We start from the raw sequence: 14,197 nt of genomic DNA, 5'->3' as shown, positions 1-14,197 counted from the left end.
CTAGTTTATACGTCCCACTTTGGCCCCAAATAAGACTATAAACAATAAACTAGGCCTAAAATAGGTGTACAAGTTGTCAAGTAGGAAATGTGATTTTCAATTTTCATATCCTCACTCTCGTTCTGTAATACTGGCTTTTACATGAAGTAGTGCCACGTCGAGAAGGAAGGACAAGATGGCGCCAAAATATCGAATTCAAATGTTAAGCATTTTACATTTTTTGTTTTTGTTTACATGTAAAACTTGACATCCTCCGCCATAATGGACTCTGAGGCTACAATAAAGTTGATAAAGTTGTTTTACGAGACTCCTCGAGCGCAGGTATAATTTGTGGGCTTTGAGCCTTTGATTTATACGCATTAGAATGTATAAATTTTGACAGTATTTTAACTTTTAAGTATTTATCGCCTGATTCCTGAACGTTTTGGGCCCGTCTAGCGGTCCGAGAATTCCAGAAATATATTGATGTTTGTAAAATAAGGATGATTTCTGACCTGCAAGGGTAGTTATGGGTATTTTTATTTGTGCAATGTGTGTTCTAGGAGATTTATACAACACTCCGTAAAAAAAGAGAAGCACAAAAAGCATATGTTGAGCCATCTTTCACAGATGAAGAAGTAAGAAGTCTGTCTGAAGAAATGGAAAAGGTTAGAAAATTTACGCAGATCTCTAATTCTGATGCATGGTCCCCAAATGAACAGACAACTTGTGCACTGTGAGAATATTAATAGTTTAATACCACTATGAATTTATGAAGTGTGAGCATTTCAGCTGAAGTGCATCAATTCAGCATTTTCATTGTGATTAGTTTTTTCAGCATAATGCAGGAATTACAGAAAACAGTGAATAGGGAGGTTATTGCTGTGAACTAAAGCATGGTTCGCACACAAAATTTTAAGCTTGTGTACAATTACAATATTTTTGAGGTGGAAGCAAACTTGCTGTGTGTCAATGTGTATGCTAGTCTGATTAGTTAACCATTAATAAGCAAATTTTCGTATAATTTATATAAATGTGTATGCTTGTTACGACTTTTTGGCTGAATACAGCAATCTGTTTTTTCTTGCAATGCCGTTTCAGCCTTCATGATTGGACTGGACAAAAATACGTTTGTCAGTTAGAGACAGATTGCGTCAGAGATTCAAGTATCGATTTCAGAGAAAATGAATCCATTTGGTGTAGTTTCAATTGTAAATTGTAGTGCTTGAGAACGGGATTCTCTAAAAATATTATATATTTGGTCAGGATTATAACTATAACTATGGATGCCTACATACCCAGTAGCGTAGCCAGCCTGTTGATTTGTCCTGCTATGCTAATATTTTGGTGTTCATTGACTGTGAAAACAATAGATTTCTAAAGACATGAATAATTATAATAGTTAACTCGAAATTTACATAGCGGGACAAAATCGTCAGGCTGGCTACGCCACTGTACATACCTTCAGTATTTTGCCATAAATAGAATACCTTGCTTCTAACTTTGTTCGATCGGGAAGATGCAGAACGAGTTTTTTAATTTTGTATCTTTATTACTTTCATTGTCTTTAATGAAACAAACTTCAAAATTTTAAAGTGTGATATGTAAATAGAGTTTTTCTTTTGCGTCAGTGAATTGTGCTCATATGATATTAACTACCCAAGGGCTAATTCCACGTGGGCTTTACTTCGTATTTCACTTGTTTCTTTTTAATTTCGTCCACTTGAATGAATTAATTCTGCTTGATTGGTCCGTGGCATCAAGTTAAGGTGCAAAAAGTAGGTGCAAGGCGCGAAAAAAAGGCGGAAGGCGCGAAGATTCGTTTATCTCACAGCCGAACGTTCAGCATTGGGATATGAGATATGCACCGCAATGCAACAGCATACTCAATAAGAGGACTTTTTTTTTCTTACGGTCCGAATTCATATTTTAGCGTTTCCTGCAATCAGATTGGCTACGCGAGCGGTCCGTATGAGGCCGTACGGACCGCGCGAAATTTAAAAGCACAGAGCCAACGCTAAAATATGAATTCGGACCGCAAGCAGAAGAATAAATCTATTTTTTACCAGTTTAGTTGGTCCGTATAGGAAAATATTTCCCTCGGTCTCAAAAACGGCCTTCGGCGTCGGGCTGTTTTTGAGACCTTGGGAAATATTTCCCTATACGGACCTCCAATCTGGTAAATAACATAAATATATCTTCAAAACATCAACTAGATTCCCTATTTTTAGAATATTGATGATACTCCTGAAGAAGAAAGACGAGAAAATTTCGAAAAATCTCCATGCAAATGTGATGACTCGATGATAGCTGAAACTGCTATTTCGGATTGCGATAGCAAAATGTCGGGGGCTTTTCAAAAGGAAGAAAAATTTGATGGCGGTGTTCAAAAGGAGCAGGTATTTGCTGGAATCTTGGACCTCTCGCAGACATTAAAAAATCCACACAAATTCTATCGATATTTTCTTAACTTTATGAATGATTTAGCTTTCTAATGAATATTTTTTTAGAAGCAACGTGAGTTGCTAAAGTGGTCATTGAAAATTGTAAACGATAAAGAAATTATTGTTGAAGGTCAAAGAAGGTATACACTTTATCTATAGTTCTTGGAAAAGTCCGGTTTTAACCTTTTTATTACTTTGTGCGCGCATCGCGATCGTTAAATATATACAAATTATTCTTGTTTGTAGCGGTGATCCTGCAGATATAAGTTGGAGAACGTCCGTGATACGTGACAGGATTTCAACAAATGTAGTTCGAAGTAGAAAAGGAACGTTGTATTTTCTTCTTGGGGAAATTGATAAAAATGACATGAATAAAAAAGGTAAAAAATTTGCCTTATTTCTGGTGAACATTGAACATGATTTGAAAGTTCAAGTAGTTAAACCATATATTAAAATGGACCCTAAAGGCAAAGCGGTGTTGCCTGCATTCGATCTAAAATCATATCTGAAATGTGAGAAATGGCGTTAAAAAGTATATTCGTTATAGGCTTTTCTGAGGAAATTATCAGTATGTTCAACTACGGATTTCCACCAAACTGGCGAGATGTATTCCAAAAGGTTGCACCTTTGGAGGACAAACGGTAAGTTACTGCGTGAGCATGATCTAATTGTCATTGTAATATAGCTACTCACTGTATATGAGGTATTTTGCATGTTGACTGGTGGAGATACTCATATTATGAGCTCATATACGCTGTGTAGCAAAAACAAGGTTGCCGACGTTTTCATTCAGGAGTAATAAACAAGAATTTTAAACATTTTCTAAAACTGCATTTTCCAAAATATTAATTTAATTGGCTAAATAATAACTTAACGTGTAAACATTCAGCAAAAGGTTGACTGAAATAATTTCAATAGCCGGTTTGGTTATCATTTTATGCACTGTTTATTACACTCATAAAATGGTATTTATATAGGCGCCCTTATAATTTTAAGACCTATTTGCGCCATTTTATGTGCGATTTTCTTCTTTTGATAGATGTGAATGAGAAATTAGTTAAGAATGCTCTTATGTATAAGAGCTGTTATTTAAACTTCAGTAATTCACTCGTTCACATCTATTAAAAGAAGAAAATCGCACATAAAAACGCAGCAAAAATTGCAAGTATAAACGAGCCTTTACTTGCTCTCTTGTCTTGCATTACACATATTACTTAGAAATTTGCTATAAAAATCCTACATTTTGAGAAAGAAATTGTATGCGCACACCAAGCTATTTGGAATGCAAAACTGGATTTATTTCGGCGACACGAGAATTTAAGGGTTTACATTTGCTCTGCGCCAAGAAATCAACGCTTTGTCACCGCTGTTTGCTTAAAAATTAAGGGCGCACAAAACGAATAGTGACCAAGAGCTGACTGTGCCTGTGGTGACAAACGATACAGCAAAGGAAAAAGTTGACGAGGAAGTGAGGGTGGTGCCTGATATTGATGATGTAGCCTGACCCCCCCTTGGCAGAATGACAAATTACCAAGTGCGGTGTCTCCCAAACCTAGTAAGAACGATCGAACGAAGAATAAACCAAAAACAAAAGTGACTTCAAGGCCACGTAAACAACATAGTAAAAAGAATCTTAAACATTCAAGTAAGTCGCCGATTGGTCATTTTAGAGGACTGGGGCCGGTTGTATGTAAAGCCAGTTAGCGCTATCCACCGGATTGTGTTTTTTTCAATCGCTTGTTTGCTAAAACTTTGATTAAATTTTAGTACTCCTAAGTCCTCGATCCTCTTTAGTAATTGTTGGTCCAAAAGTTCTAATTTTATCGTTTCTCGAGCATTTTTAGAACGGTTGAAAAAACACTATCCGGTAGAAAGCGCTATCCAGCCTGCGTTCAACCGGCCCTTCTTTTTTGGAAAAACTGCATGCCCGATCCCAGAGCGCATTCAACGTTAATTACAAATAAAAATGGAAATGTTTTGGAAATGAACAATTTCTAATAATATTTTTGTCAGAAAACGCTGGCTAGAAAAATTGCACAAAACTATATAGCAAACACTTGGTTTCAACAAAACGACGTTTTATTAACTTTTCTCTTTAGAAACATCTGGAACGGATGATATTCGGGAAATTGAAGTTCAGGTAAGGTGAATTATTATTTTATCTCGTACCATTCACTAAAATCCCGAATCTATCTGCATAGAGCTAGTGATATAAAAATATCAATTTTCCGTGCATTGCTGTAAGTATTGTGTAGTGAAATAACTGTACATCTCTTGACCAATCAGCATCCAGTAATTTTATCGTGCTAATAATAATTGTCCTGACGTAATAGATTACATTCATTAATCAGCTAATTTTTTCTTACCCTAAAAGCGATCCAGAAGTGGCAGGTTGATATGCCCTGCTTTAGATTACTGGCGAGGCCAAAGAATTAACAGTTTTGACGGTGAAATATCGATCATAAAATCAAATTTAGAAGAAGACTCTAAGCTAACTTTGGTGCGTAATAGCTCCTTGTGTAATTCGCTTTCATACTGTAACGAGTTCTATAGAGTTTGTTAGAGTTCATCAGGATTAAATATGGTCACCGCCATAGGATTAGTGTGAAAAATTGAAATCGGATTAATGGTGTAGTGTTGATAAATAGAGTTAGGTTTAGGTTTGAAGGTAGGATTATAGGTTTAGGGTTAAACTTTTAAAAGTCTACATACAGACAGTTCAGATTGGGGTACATTTTTTTTGCAATGGACCTCTTGCAGAATAGACCAACTTGAGATACAGATAGGTGAGAAGAAGGGAGAAAATCACGACAGCTAAAAAGAGCATACTGAAATTAGTGTCATTTCCAAGTTTTGGGTGCAAACCGTCAAGTAGTACGGAAATTGTACGGCGATTTTGTATACTTTTGTATACTTTTGTTACTATATCTTCGGTACTTTACAATATTTCGCTGCCAAACTTGGCAGCTTTACTGCGTTTGGTATGCTCTTTTCGGAAATTCCCATTTTTTCACTAGACTCAAAAGTTGGTCTATCATGCAATTATATGAAAAGTTGGTCTATCATCTTTGGACCCACGCTTTGAATTATGCATGACCAAAATCCCTCAACTAATATCCGTATAGGTGGAGACAAGTAGAAGCAGCAGTGGTTTGCGTCAAGCTCCACTGGTATCCTCTAGCGTACCAAGTGAAACGGAGGACATGGACTGGGCACCAGAAGATCCTTCAAAAACTGGTAATGTTAATCAACCTCTTGTGCAACTCGACTTGACTGTTATTTACTCGTGTTTCATGTCACAAAGACACAAAATTTTATTTGATACATGTTTTATATTTATAGCCTGAGGATATTATTTGGCCATGCATACTTCAAAATGGCCATGTCGGAAGTTTTATATAATGCTATTGGAATTATATTTGGATTTTATCATTTCGCATCTACTCCTATTTAAACCTATTACATTCTAACATTGCAGACATTCTTCTTATACAGTTGATATTTCGTGATGCTTTTTAGTAAAAAATAATAAATTAATTTCAGCTTTGCAGCGCATGAATATTCATGTTAACAATAAAATCATACTTGTTTCCTGAACTTGCGAGTCGGGCTATAACCTTCCTATTTACTCTAAATAAACGCGAAATAAACACTATTGGAAAATTTAGATTATAAGTTTGAAATTTTACATGATAAATTTTGGATGAGATGTTAAACGTTATTAACATAGACGTAGGTTGTATAAAATTCAAACTCTATATATATTTAATTATAGTTTACTCTAAAATCACTATTCTGATTTGTTAACCTCCGCATTTTTATAAACTTAACAACCGCTTTTTGCGATCATTTAGTTTTTTACGATAAAATATTTACTCTTTGTTTGACGTCGTTTTTTCATTTGAATGGCATGTCTCTGCATCTTTCTCGCTTTTTATTCTATGTAGAATATACAAAAATATATCGCCGTATATTATAAACCATTATGTAGATTCGACCGACAGCCGGACAAGCAATTTGTCGAGGAAAAAGAACTCAAAAAGTGTTTCGTTTTTGAAAACCGCCTTATTGCGGGGCGAAAGTCAGTCAGACGGATCTAGTGTGGATACGGATAGTGTTGTTCGAAAACCGAAAGAAAGCACACGCCGAAAAAAACCTCTGAAGCAAAGAACTCAATATATGGGCAATTTACGAAGTGAAAATGAAAGTGAAAAACAAACCGAATCCGATGCAGATGATTCAGTCAATATTTCAAGCAGTCCTGAACGATCGAAATCGAAAAGAACAAAAAAGGTGAGGAGAAGCCCAGAAACCCAAAGCGGCACAAACCTGACTACGAGAAGGAAAAATAAGTTGGAAAAAAAATATCCTTCGAAAACCAGTACGCGGGTTGAAGAAGCAACGGATTCTGATAACCCGGATGTCGTCCAGGAAATCGACCTCGATTCATTTGATGATTCTGAACGACAAAAAATTGTGAAAAGTTCTTCAAGGACCATTTTTTTGAGGCCTGCAAGGGGTCGTTTTATTGCACGCAACAAAACGAATGGTGAATTTGTCAAGCCTGTGAAGTCGAAAAGCGATAGAAGAACACTATTAAAACAGTGAGTATTATTAGTGAAATTCAGGTTTGACTTCAACTGCAGACCTATATCTGCCTTCCCTATAATTTTTTGGCTTCTGGTTAATTGAGTCTTTTCTTTAGGCCAATCAAGGAGTCCCAGCAACAGAATTCTAAGAAATTAAAAGGTAAGTGTTAGTACACAGTTGTACATCAACCCATGGTTTTAGGGGTATTATATTGCTTCAAAGTGAACTATTTTTCTCGATAGCAATTATGTTGCCTTGGTGCTGTTATTTGATCATCACGCTATTCGACTGGGCATTAAGTCCACTATTTTGGGGGGGGGGGTTACAAAATCAGTTTTTTCTTCAGTTTGAAATTTTTGTTTCACCCAATCCAAATTTGCCTTGCCCTAGTGGCTCTTTTTGGCAAATGCATGCGTGTGCATGACAGTGGAAGCATAACAAACTTTTACCATGGGTTTGAGCCAATTGATGATTTCTTGTCTGAAAAACCAAGGAATCGCATTTACTTATACGTCTGCGATATACTGTGGAGAAATGTATATTCCTCATAAATAGACGGTTATATGCATTGATAATGAAAAATTACATTAAACCAGTTCAAACAGGAAAGTTGGCATCCAAAACAGGGACATTAGCTCGGAAACGGGAGTTGCGAGATATGTTGGAACAACAAGATGAAGGATATGAAGATGACGCCTTCGAAGGAACGCCGTTTAGAAGCCATAAGCATAGCAGAATGGTACACTAAATTATATTTATAAAAATATTGCAAACAGAATGTTTTGTTTGAACTTTTACAGTGATCCTAGTTTCGCGTGATTCGTGACCGCCTTCAGCGAAGATTATTCAAAGAGCATTTGCTTTTTTCCACATTTCGCTTTTCGTATACAAAAGAGTTTTCGTACAAAGATATTTAGAGCTTAAATATTCGTGGTTATTGTATCATGTACGTATGTAGAAATATTGAAGTTTCTTTAATTATATAGTTTTAATACAACTACACCAGCTAAGTTAATCCGTATCAATAATGAAATCACAAATGCAATAATAACATGGTAATCTGAGCATGCGTGCGGATTTAAACTCAAGCAGGTAGGCGCATGCAGGTTTAAGTATAAAACTAATAGTACATTGTCCTGGAGACGTGCTAGTTCTCTCTCTTTAAAGCATTAACTTGGCAATCAACCCCATTAGTTCATATCTTTTGCAGCACGAAGTGTCCCCAATTAGAATTGACCACTCAGATGATGTTTTTGACGAGACCTCTGACAGTGATATTAAAACGCCAAGCAGCAGAACGCCAACGAATCGGCTTCGGCCAGCTGGACCGTTATCCACCGTCAGGTCTGACGTTGACAATATGACTCCTGGCTTGTTGAACACCGTTAATAGGTAAAATGAATAATTCACTGATGTTACAATGCTCGAAAACGTTTTTATTGACCGTTTGAGTTTTGTATGTTGTTTTCGTGTGGCGTTCGTGTCTGGTAGAATCAAGATTGCAGTTCTGTGATTGTATAAGCCTAACGATGATGTAACTGTAATCACGATCCGTTCTGTGCATTTTTTCTGCTAATAACAAACCAAACGTTCCAAAAGTTTTTCCTCCTGAAAGTTCGAACACCATAAATAATTTATAGAAGAAGTGCGTGCAGAAGACATGCGCAGTTTGAACTTCGCATCACTCTAAGTTCGAATTCGAGCACAGTTAGTTGCAAATTAATTGCTTGCTATGTATACTAATATACTATAGGCCTTACTGCGATTTTCCATTTTGCGCAGGGATAATGTTGATCGTTACGTTAATCAGTTAAAGAGACAAAAACTACGTAATAAGCATAAAAAGGTAAGGTTCGGCTTTTCCACGTAAGATCGTCTCCAATTATAAAAGTAAAATTTATAGTCTTCTATAATATATAGTTGTTCTTCATTCATAAAAGGCTTTTATAGTCTGGATTTTGCAGTGAAAGGAGGCTGTTAAGAACAGTTTATAGGTTTAAATATAATGTTTTGGGCCACTTCCTAAATGATCACAAATTAGACGTAGGAATATTGTATTTTAAGGCCTTTCAAGGTTTTACATGAAGGATATTATGCGAAGTATATATTAAGGTCGCTTACGCGTGTACCTTTTTCATATTGGGAAAATGTATTTTGACAGCCTCTTCTGCACGCAAGCATCTCTAGTATAGTATCAGGAATAGTTCCTACTCGGCATGGGCTCTATCTGTTTCTCTCCAACCAAAATTGGGACATGTCGCAGCTCTCGGAAGCTTTCGTCCAATTGGATAATGCTTTTCTATGCTTTCTAAAGAACGAAGCCATGTTATTGGTTGAAAAAGAAATGTATTGTAAAGTTCAACCAATGAAAATCATTCAAGCAAGGAGCTGCGACACAACCCAACCAATTTACACAAGCTGAATATAAATGAACATTTTCCAGTCCATTGGAAAGAAAATTGAATGTGAAAAGAGAATTTTTATTAAACTCACCAAAGCCAAGACGATCACGATTAACACCAAAATATGTGTAAATAAGTGCCCCCCTTGAAATAGCCCCTCGGTTGTTATGTAGGTAGACGTCTCGCGAACACCATTGACGAAAAAATCAGTCAACGATAATATGACGGAGGGTGTGGAGTACAGTTTTAATATTCATAAGTTGACCACAATTGAAGACGAGGAGGACAAAGATTTCTATTGGTCTGATAATGAGTGAATGGAAAAGAGATGGACCGGTAGTAATTTTAGATCTATTTAGACAGGAGGGGGATAAGTCGCGATGTGTGAGATGTGTCTTCGCGAATATATTTTTTTGCTCGTGCATGAATGAGTCTTGGAAAATTGAATAACTGCTTTTAGGAACAAACATTTCTGGGCGAAAAAATGATCGAGCAGTTGACTCGTGTTAAAAATTAATTCCTTCACTTTAGTTTCAAAATGCAGCAAAAAATCGGTTTTCGGTGGCAAATCGCGATTTACTCTTTTAACCTGCAAACATGCATGCTCTTATAATTACAAGAGTCGATTGCGTCTAGAAACGAAATCTTACAGGGGCATGCAGCAATTTTAAAAAAACGCACACAATATCGAATGTACGCACATATAATTTTCTTGCCACCAACACGACATTATCCGTAGGTGACGTCATTTTTTGCCGCTAGTGTGTTGTCAATAATGGCGCAGGCTTTCTCCCTAAAAGGAAATACATAATAAAACAATTATTGAATTCGGTTTTCGCATGATATCGAGAATTATCAAGCCTCAGTTTGCGTTATCCGCCTCAGCTTCGCTTCAGCGAATAATGCAAACTTCGGCTTGATAATTCTCGATATCACACTCAACCTCATCCAATAATTGTTAAATATACGTAATGTACGCACATTCATATAGAATTTAAAAGTAATTTACGTTATCTTCTCTTGCGTAAATGGTCTTATCGTATTTGTAAATGTTGACAATCCCAATGTGGCGTAGCCAGCCTGACGATTTTGTCCCGCTATGTAAATTTCCAGTTATTATAATTATTCATTTCTTTAGAAATTTATTGTTTTCACAGTCAATGAACACCAAAATATTAAGATGAGTACAAATCGTCAGGCTGGATACGCTGCTGACAATCCCAGGTTTATCAATTTCGGGGTAATACAGTATCTTCGAAAATAATAATTGTAATATTCAACAAGTTGAAAAAGGCTATATGTCATGTTGTTTATAGACCAAATATTGTAGTGTTCTACTCCGTTAGAAATAAAGTTTATTATATAAACATAGAGTGTCTCGCTTCTGCAAAAAATCGAACGAACGTAAAAAATATTTTTAACGATATTTTTACTTTTTGCAAGTGCGAACCGCGTAGAAAATTATGTTTTAGGCTGAATTAGAGATGCTGTAACGGTTTAAAAACCAGGCACCAAATATAATTACATAATAAGGTTGTAAGTTCCGTGCAACAATAGCACTTATCCATTACGAAACAAAAACTTAAAATTCAGCCTCCCTTGAGTTGAAGATGAGAATAGATTTTTTGAAAAGAAGCTTCTCCGTTCGCATGGAATAAGCGGTAGAATTAAGAAAAGACATTGGCAATAAAATGATGTTTTTACCACATTCAGGCCAAAAATGGTAACAATATTTCCGTTTGTAGTAAAAACGTATACAAATTTACAAACTTTGGACTTTGCAAGGCTATATTTTCCGCATTTAGCTACAACATTTCGCAACCAAACCTTACATTTCTACTGATTCCAGTACGTTCATTTCAGCTGGGGTGATTTGATTGCATCTCCTTACATAGATCAAAATGTAGTCTATAATAGTAATGCAAAGGTCTAGGTTCTCAAGATTTCAATATTCCAAAGGAAATAAAATCAACAGTTCTTTAAGAACGCAATAGATTTCACGAATAAGGAAAGGCTTAAACTCTCTAATCACTAATGGCTGCTGACACGTCAAGTGCCATAAAAAACACAAACTGGGATTTTCCGGAAAAATCCCCAGGAAAAACACTTTGTCTTTAAAGCCAAGAGATTTTAGTCACCTGGGAAGTTGTGGGTCACGGCAAAAAACGAGGTGTTGATAAAGGTAATATGAATATTTTTCGGCAACTACGAACCGAACCGTTTCCATCTTTAGCTACAACCGCTAGCGGTAATTTGTTAGGGCACAGCAAAACTAATTTCCACGTACATCAACACACTATACGGGATCTTTGTTGCGCTATTTTATTGCTTTGCATGTTGCAAAAGTGGGGTGACAGAGACATTTCCTGAATTGAATAGTTTTCATTCTTCGCTTACGATTATGTAAAACTTAGTCAAGGCACGCTGGGACCGGGGGGGGAGGTTGGCAGGCGCAACTTCCAAGCAAGGGCAAAGGTTGCCCCTTTCAAATCGAAGGATTGCATTTGGTTTTCCTTCCGCTGAGAACGACTTGAATCACTTGATGTAGATCAGAAGAGTATCTCGAGCATTTTCGCGATGGAGAGCAATTGGAAAATTATTCTCAAGGCAGTTCATGGTGTAATCGGCATGTATGCTGGCATATGTGGTTGTGCCGTCTTCGCCTCGACGTACGGCAACGCAAATGCAGCTGTCTGGGCAGTAATATCCGCTCTTGTTGCCCTGCTGTATGTACAAGTTAATCAGTCTGTTTATCGTGATATAAAGCGTGGGATAACTTCACAATGCTTTTCGTTGTATATCATGCTCGCCGGCGTGTTCATGCTTGCAGGAATTGTGGTCATGATAACATTTTTGGCGATTGGGCTCTATTACAAAGAAGGTGAGAACGGCGTCAACACGCCACTGAGTAATATGTATTCTACGGGGATGAGTGTGATTATTAATTGGGATGAACTCAATTATGTCCTTTGAACTGTAAACAAACTGGAACGATAACTCATGGGGGGGGAAATTGAAGCTAGTGCTTTTTACTTTTTCTGAACTGAAATACTTGACGCCCAATGTTGAGCCGTACATGAAATTAAAGCCATTAAAAAGTTATACTACCTGTAGAAATTTCGAGACTTTAGCTTAAAGAAAAATATCTAAAAAATATGTGAAAATTCCCCGGTTTTTTGCCGGTTGGTAAGTACTATTTAAAATACGAGCGGCCGCGAGTATTTTAACGTGCTTGTTAAATGAATAAATTAAGCTTAATGCATATTAGGGCGTGTGTGTAACAAAGTTATGAATACTAATTAAGATTGGTTGTATCAAAGTTAATATATTAATTAACAATTCATGAGACCTTTATGGAGAATTACAGATGTATACATGCGACCAAAATACTGCGCAATGATTGCAAGTTAGACTCATTAATTATTCATTAATTTCACAATTGCTTTTGTTTTTTTAAATATTTCCTTTGTAGTTTAAGTCATTAAATTTCTACACCAAATTTAACTTTTCAATAGCTTTGATTTGACACACAGCCCAACGTCCGGCGTCGAGTATTTCGTCCCAAAACTCAGAAAAAGTATTTTGGCTTCAAGCTGAATTCAAGTTGTCAGGAGTTAGCGTTCCAGTTGTATAGAGTTCACTAATTTTGTCATCGTAGCTCTCGGTCTTGCAACTTGCAAGCCATATCTTTCGCTCACCCACGTCTGTCCATTCGATATTTGAATGTATTCATTCAGTCGTATACATGTAACTGACCCAGTAACATTTCAATGAATGACATAATTTCGATCCATTCCGTCCTATGGCTATATGTGTCTTGCATGCAAATTTGATCCGCCATACAGGTGTTTTCGACATGCAGAGTGATGCAGTAGAGTTAGATCAAAATTCCTTAATTCTACTTCACCACTGGGCACTGGTTTACGTCACTACGAAGTCACGTGAGATAGCGGCCACGATAGTGTGACCACAGATTAATACCCATATGTCTCACTTCTGACTAAAAAGCGTAAGTGATTCGTCACTGCGCATCACTTGCCCCGCCCCCCCCCCACAAGAAATGCCATTCAATGTAACTATTCACCCCCCCCCCACAAGAAATGCCATTCAATGTAACTATTCACATGCACACTTTTTAAATGAAATATGTTTGAAAATATACCGTCGAACAGGGATTTCTACGGCTTATAATTCTCCGCTCCTACGACTATAAAAAAAAGAAAACACTCGTACAATATTGAAAACGAGGTACTCTTAACTCACTTTTCCAAAACGCGTATAGATGATGATGGTTCAAAGACAAACTTAACCACACAGGCCGTGTCTCTAGTAAATGAAAGGAGTTTATTTTCATGTATAAAATAGTTCGGCTCCATTTTGAAATTTCGGGAGGGTGAATGCCTTTAGTCACTTGCTGAGCAAGCGCTTACGCTTTTTTAATCAGAAGTGAGACATCTGGGTATTAATCTGTGTGTGACGATATTGAGCTTTAGTAGCGAACAGGATTTTGAGCGAAGAACAGTGTTGTTTAAATTTTTTAAAGACAAAGTGCAACCAAATTAAAACATGGAAGATAAACAGGATTCCCTCGACAACGATGAGAACGGAGACCTGTTACTGGAAACAGAAGCGGAAAATAGCCCGATTTTGGCAGTACGCTTATGAATATTAATAAAGCAATGCTTCCCATAAGCGAAAAAGGCTAAATTAGCCACTGACCACCCACAGTCTGAATCAGTTACTAACGCCACAACTGATGTGCAAATGCTACTAGAATCTAGT

The 14,197-nt window shown here is 36.8% G+C and overlaps 2 protein-coding genes across 2 annotated transcripts; both read left to right on the top strand.

Annotated features, from left to right (window-relative positions):
• Positions 1-169: 169 nt before the first annotated feature.
• On the top strand, positions 170-3,927 carry LOC114531908 (mis18-binding protein 1-like). The gene is made up of 7 exons (XM_028553508.1): positions 170-321; positions 543-647; positions 2,211-2,378; positions 2,490-2,563; positions 2,670-2,803; positions 2,971-3,064; positions 3,810-3,927. The coding sequence occupies exons 1-7, from the start codon at positions 262-264 to the stop codon at positions 3,925-3,927; spliced, it is 753 nt and encodes a 250-aa protein (XP_028409309.1). The 5' UTR covers positions 170-261.
• A 9-nt stretch (positions 3,928-3,936) lies between these two features.
• LOC114531969 (mis18-binding protein 1-like) lies at positions 3,937-10,136 on the top strand. Its single transcript, XM_028553562.1, has 10 exons — positions 3,937-4,068; positions 4,523-4,563; positions 4,798-4,923; positions 5,549-5,660; positions 6,415-7,027; positions 7,129-7,172; positions 7,610-7,752; positions 8,224-8,405; positions 8,796-8,859; positions 9,589-10,136. The coding sequence occupies exons 4-10, from the start codon at positions 5,627-5,629 to the stop codon at positions 9,730-9,732; spliced, it is 1,224 nt and encodes a 407-aa protein (XP_028409363.1). The 5' UTR covers positions 3,937-4,068; positions 4,523-4,563; positions 4,798-4,923; positions 5,549-5,626; the 3' UTR covers positions 9,733-10,136.
• The last annotated feature ends 4,061 nt before the right edge of the window (positions 10,137-14,197 follow it).

Source organism: Dendronephthya gigantea, unplaced genomic scaffold (genome assembly GCF_004324835.1).
Source record: "Dendronephthya gigantea isolate DGI-Jeju-01 unplaced genomic scaffold, DenGig_1.0 000076F, whole genome shotgun sequence".
NCBI lineage: Eukaryota > Metazoa > Cnidaria > Anthozoa > Malacalcyonacea > Nephtheidae > Dendronephthya > Dendronephthya gigantea.
The sequence above is the reverse complement of the archived record's forward strand: the minus strand, read 5'-3'. Positions and strand labels throughout refer to the sequence as shown.

Bases quoted from the DNA above. Each gene is read 5' to 3' on its own strand.
- LOC114531908 (XM_028553508.1), top strand. From the start codon at position 262: ATGGACTCTGAGGCTACAATAAAGTTGATAAAGTTGTTTTACGAGACT. The intron at 648-2,210 runs GTTAGAAAATTT...CCCTATTTTTAG, and splicing joins TGTCTGAAGAAATGGAAAAG to AATATTGATGATACTCCTGA. The intron at 2,804-2,970 runs GTAAAAAATTTG...TATTCGTTATAG, and splicing joins AAATGACATGAATAAAAAAG to GCTTTTCTGAGGAAATTATC.
- LOC114531969 (XM_028553562.1), top strand. From the start codon at position 5,627: ATGGACTGGGCACCAGAAGATCCTTCAAAAACTG. The intron at 5,661-6,414 runs GTAATGTTAATC...ACCATTATGTAG, and splicing joins AGAAGATCCTTCAAAAACTG to ATTCGACCGACAGCCGGACA. The intron at 7,173-7,609 runs GTAAGTGTTAGT...ACATTAAACCAG, and splicing joins GAATTCTAAGAAATTAAAAG to TTCAAACAGGAAAGTTGGCA.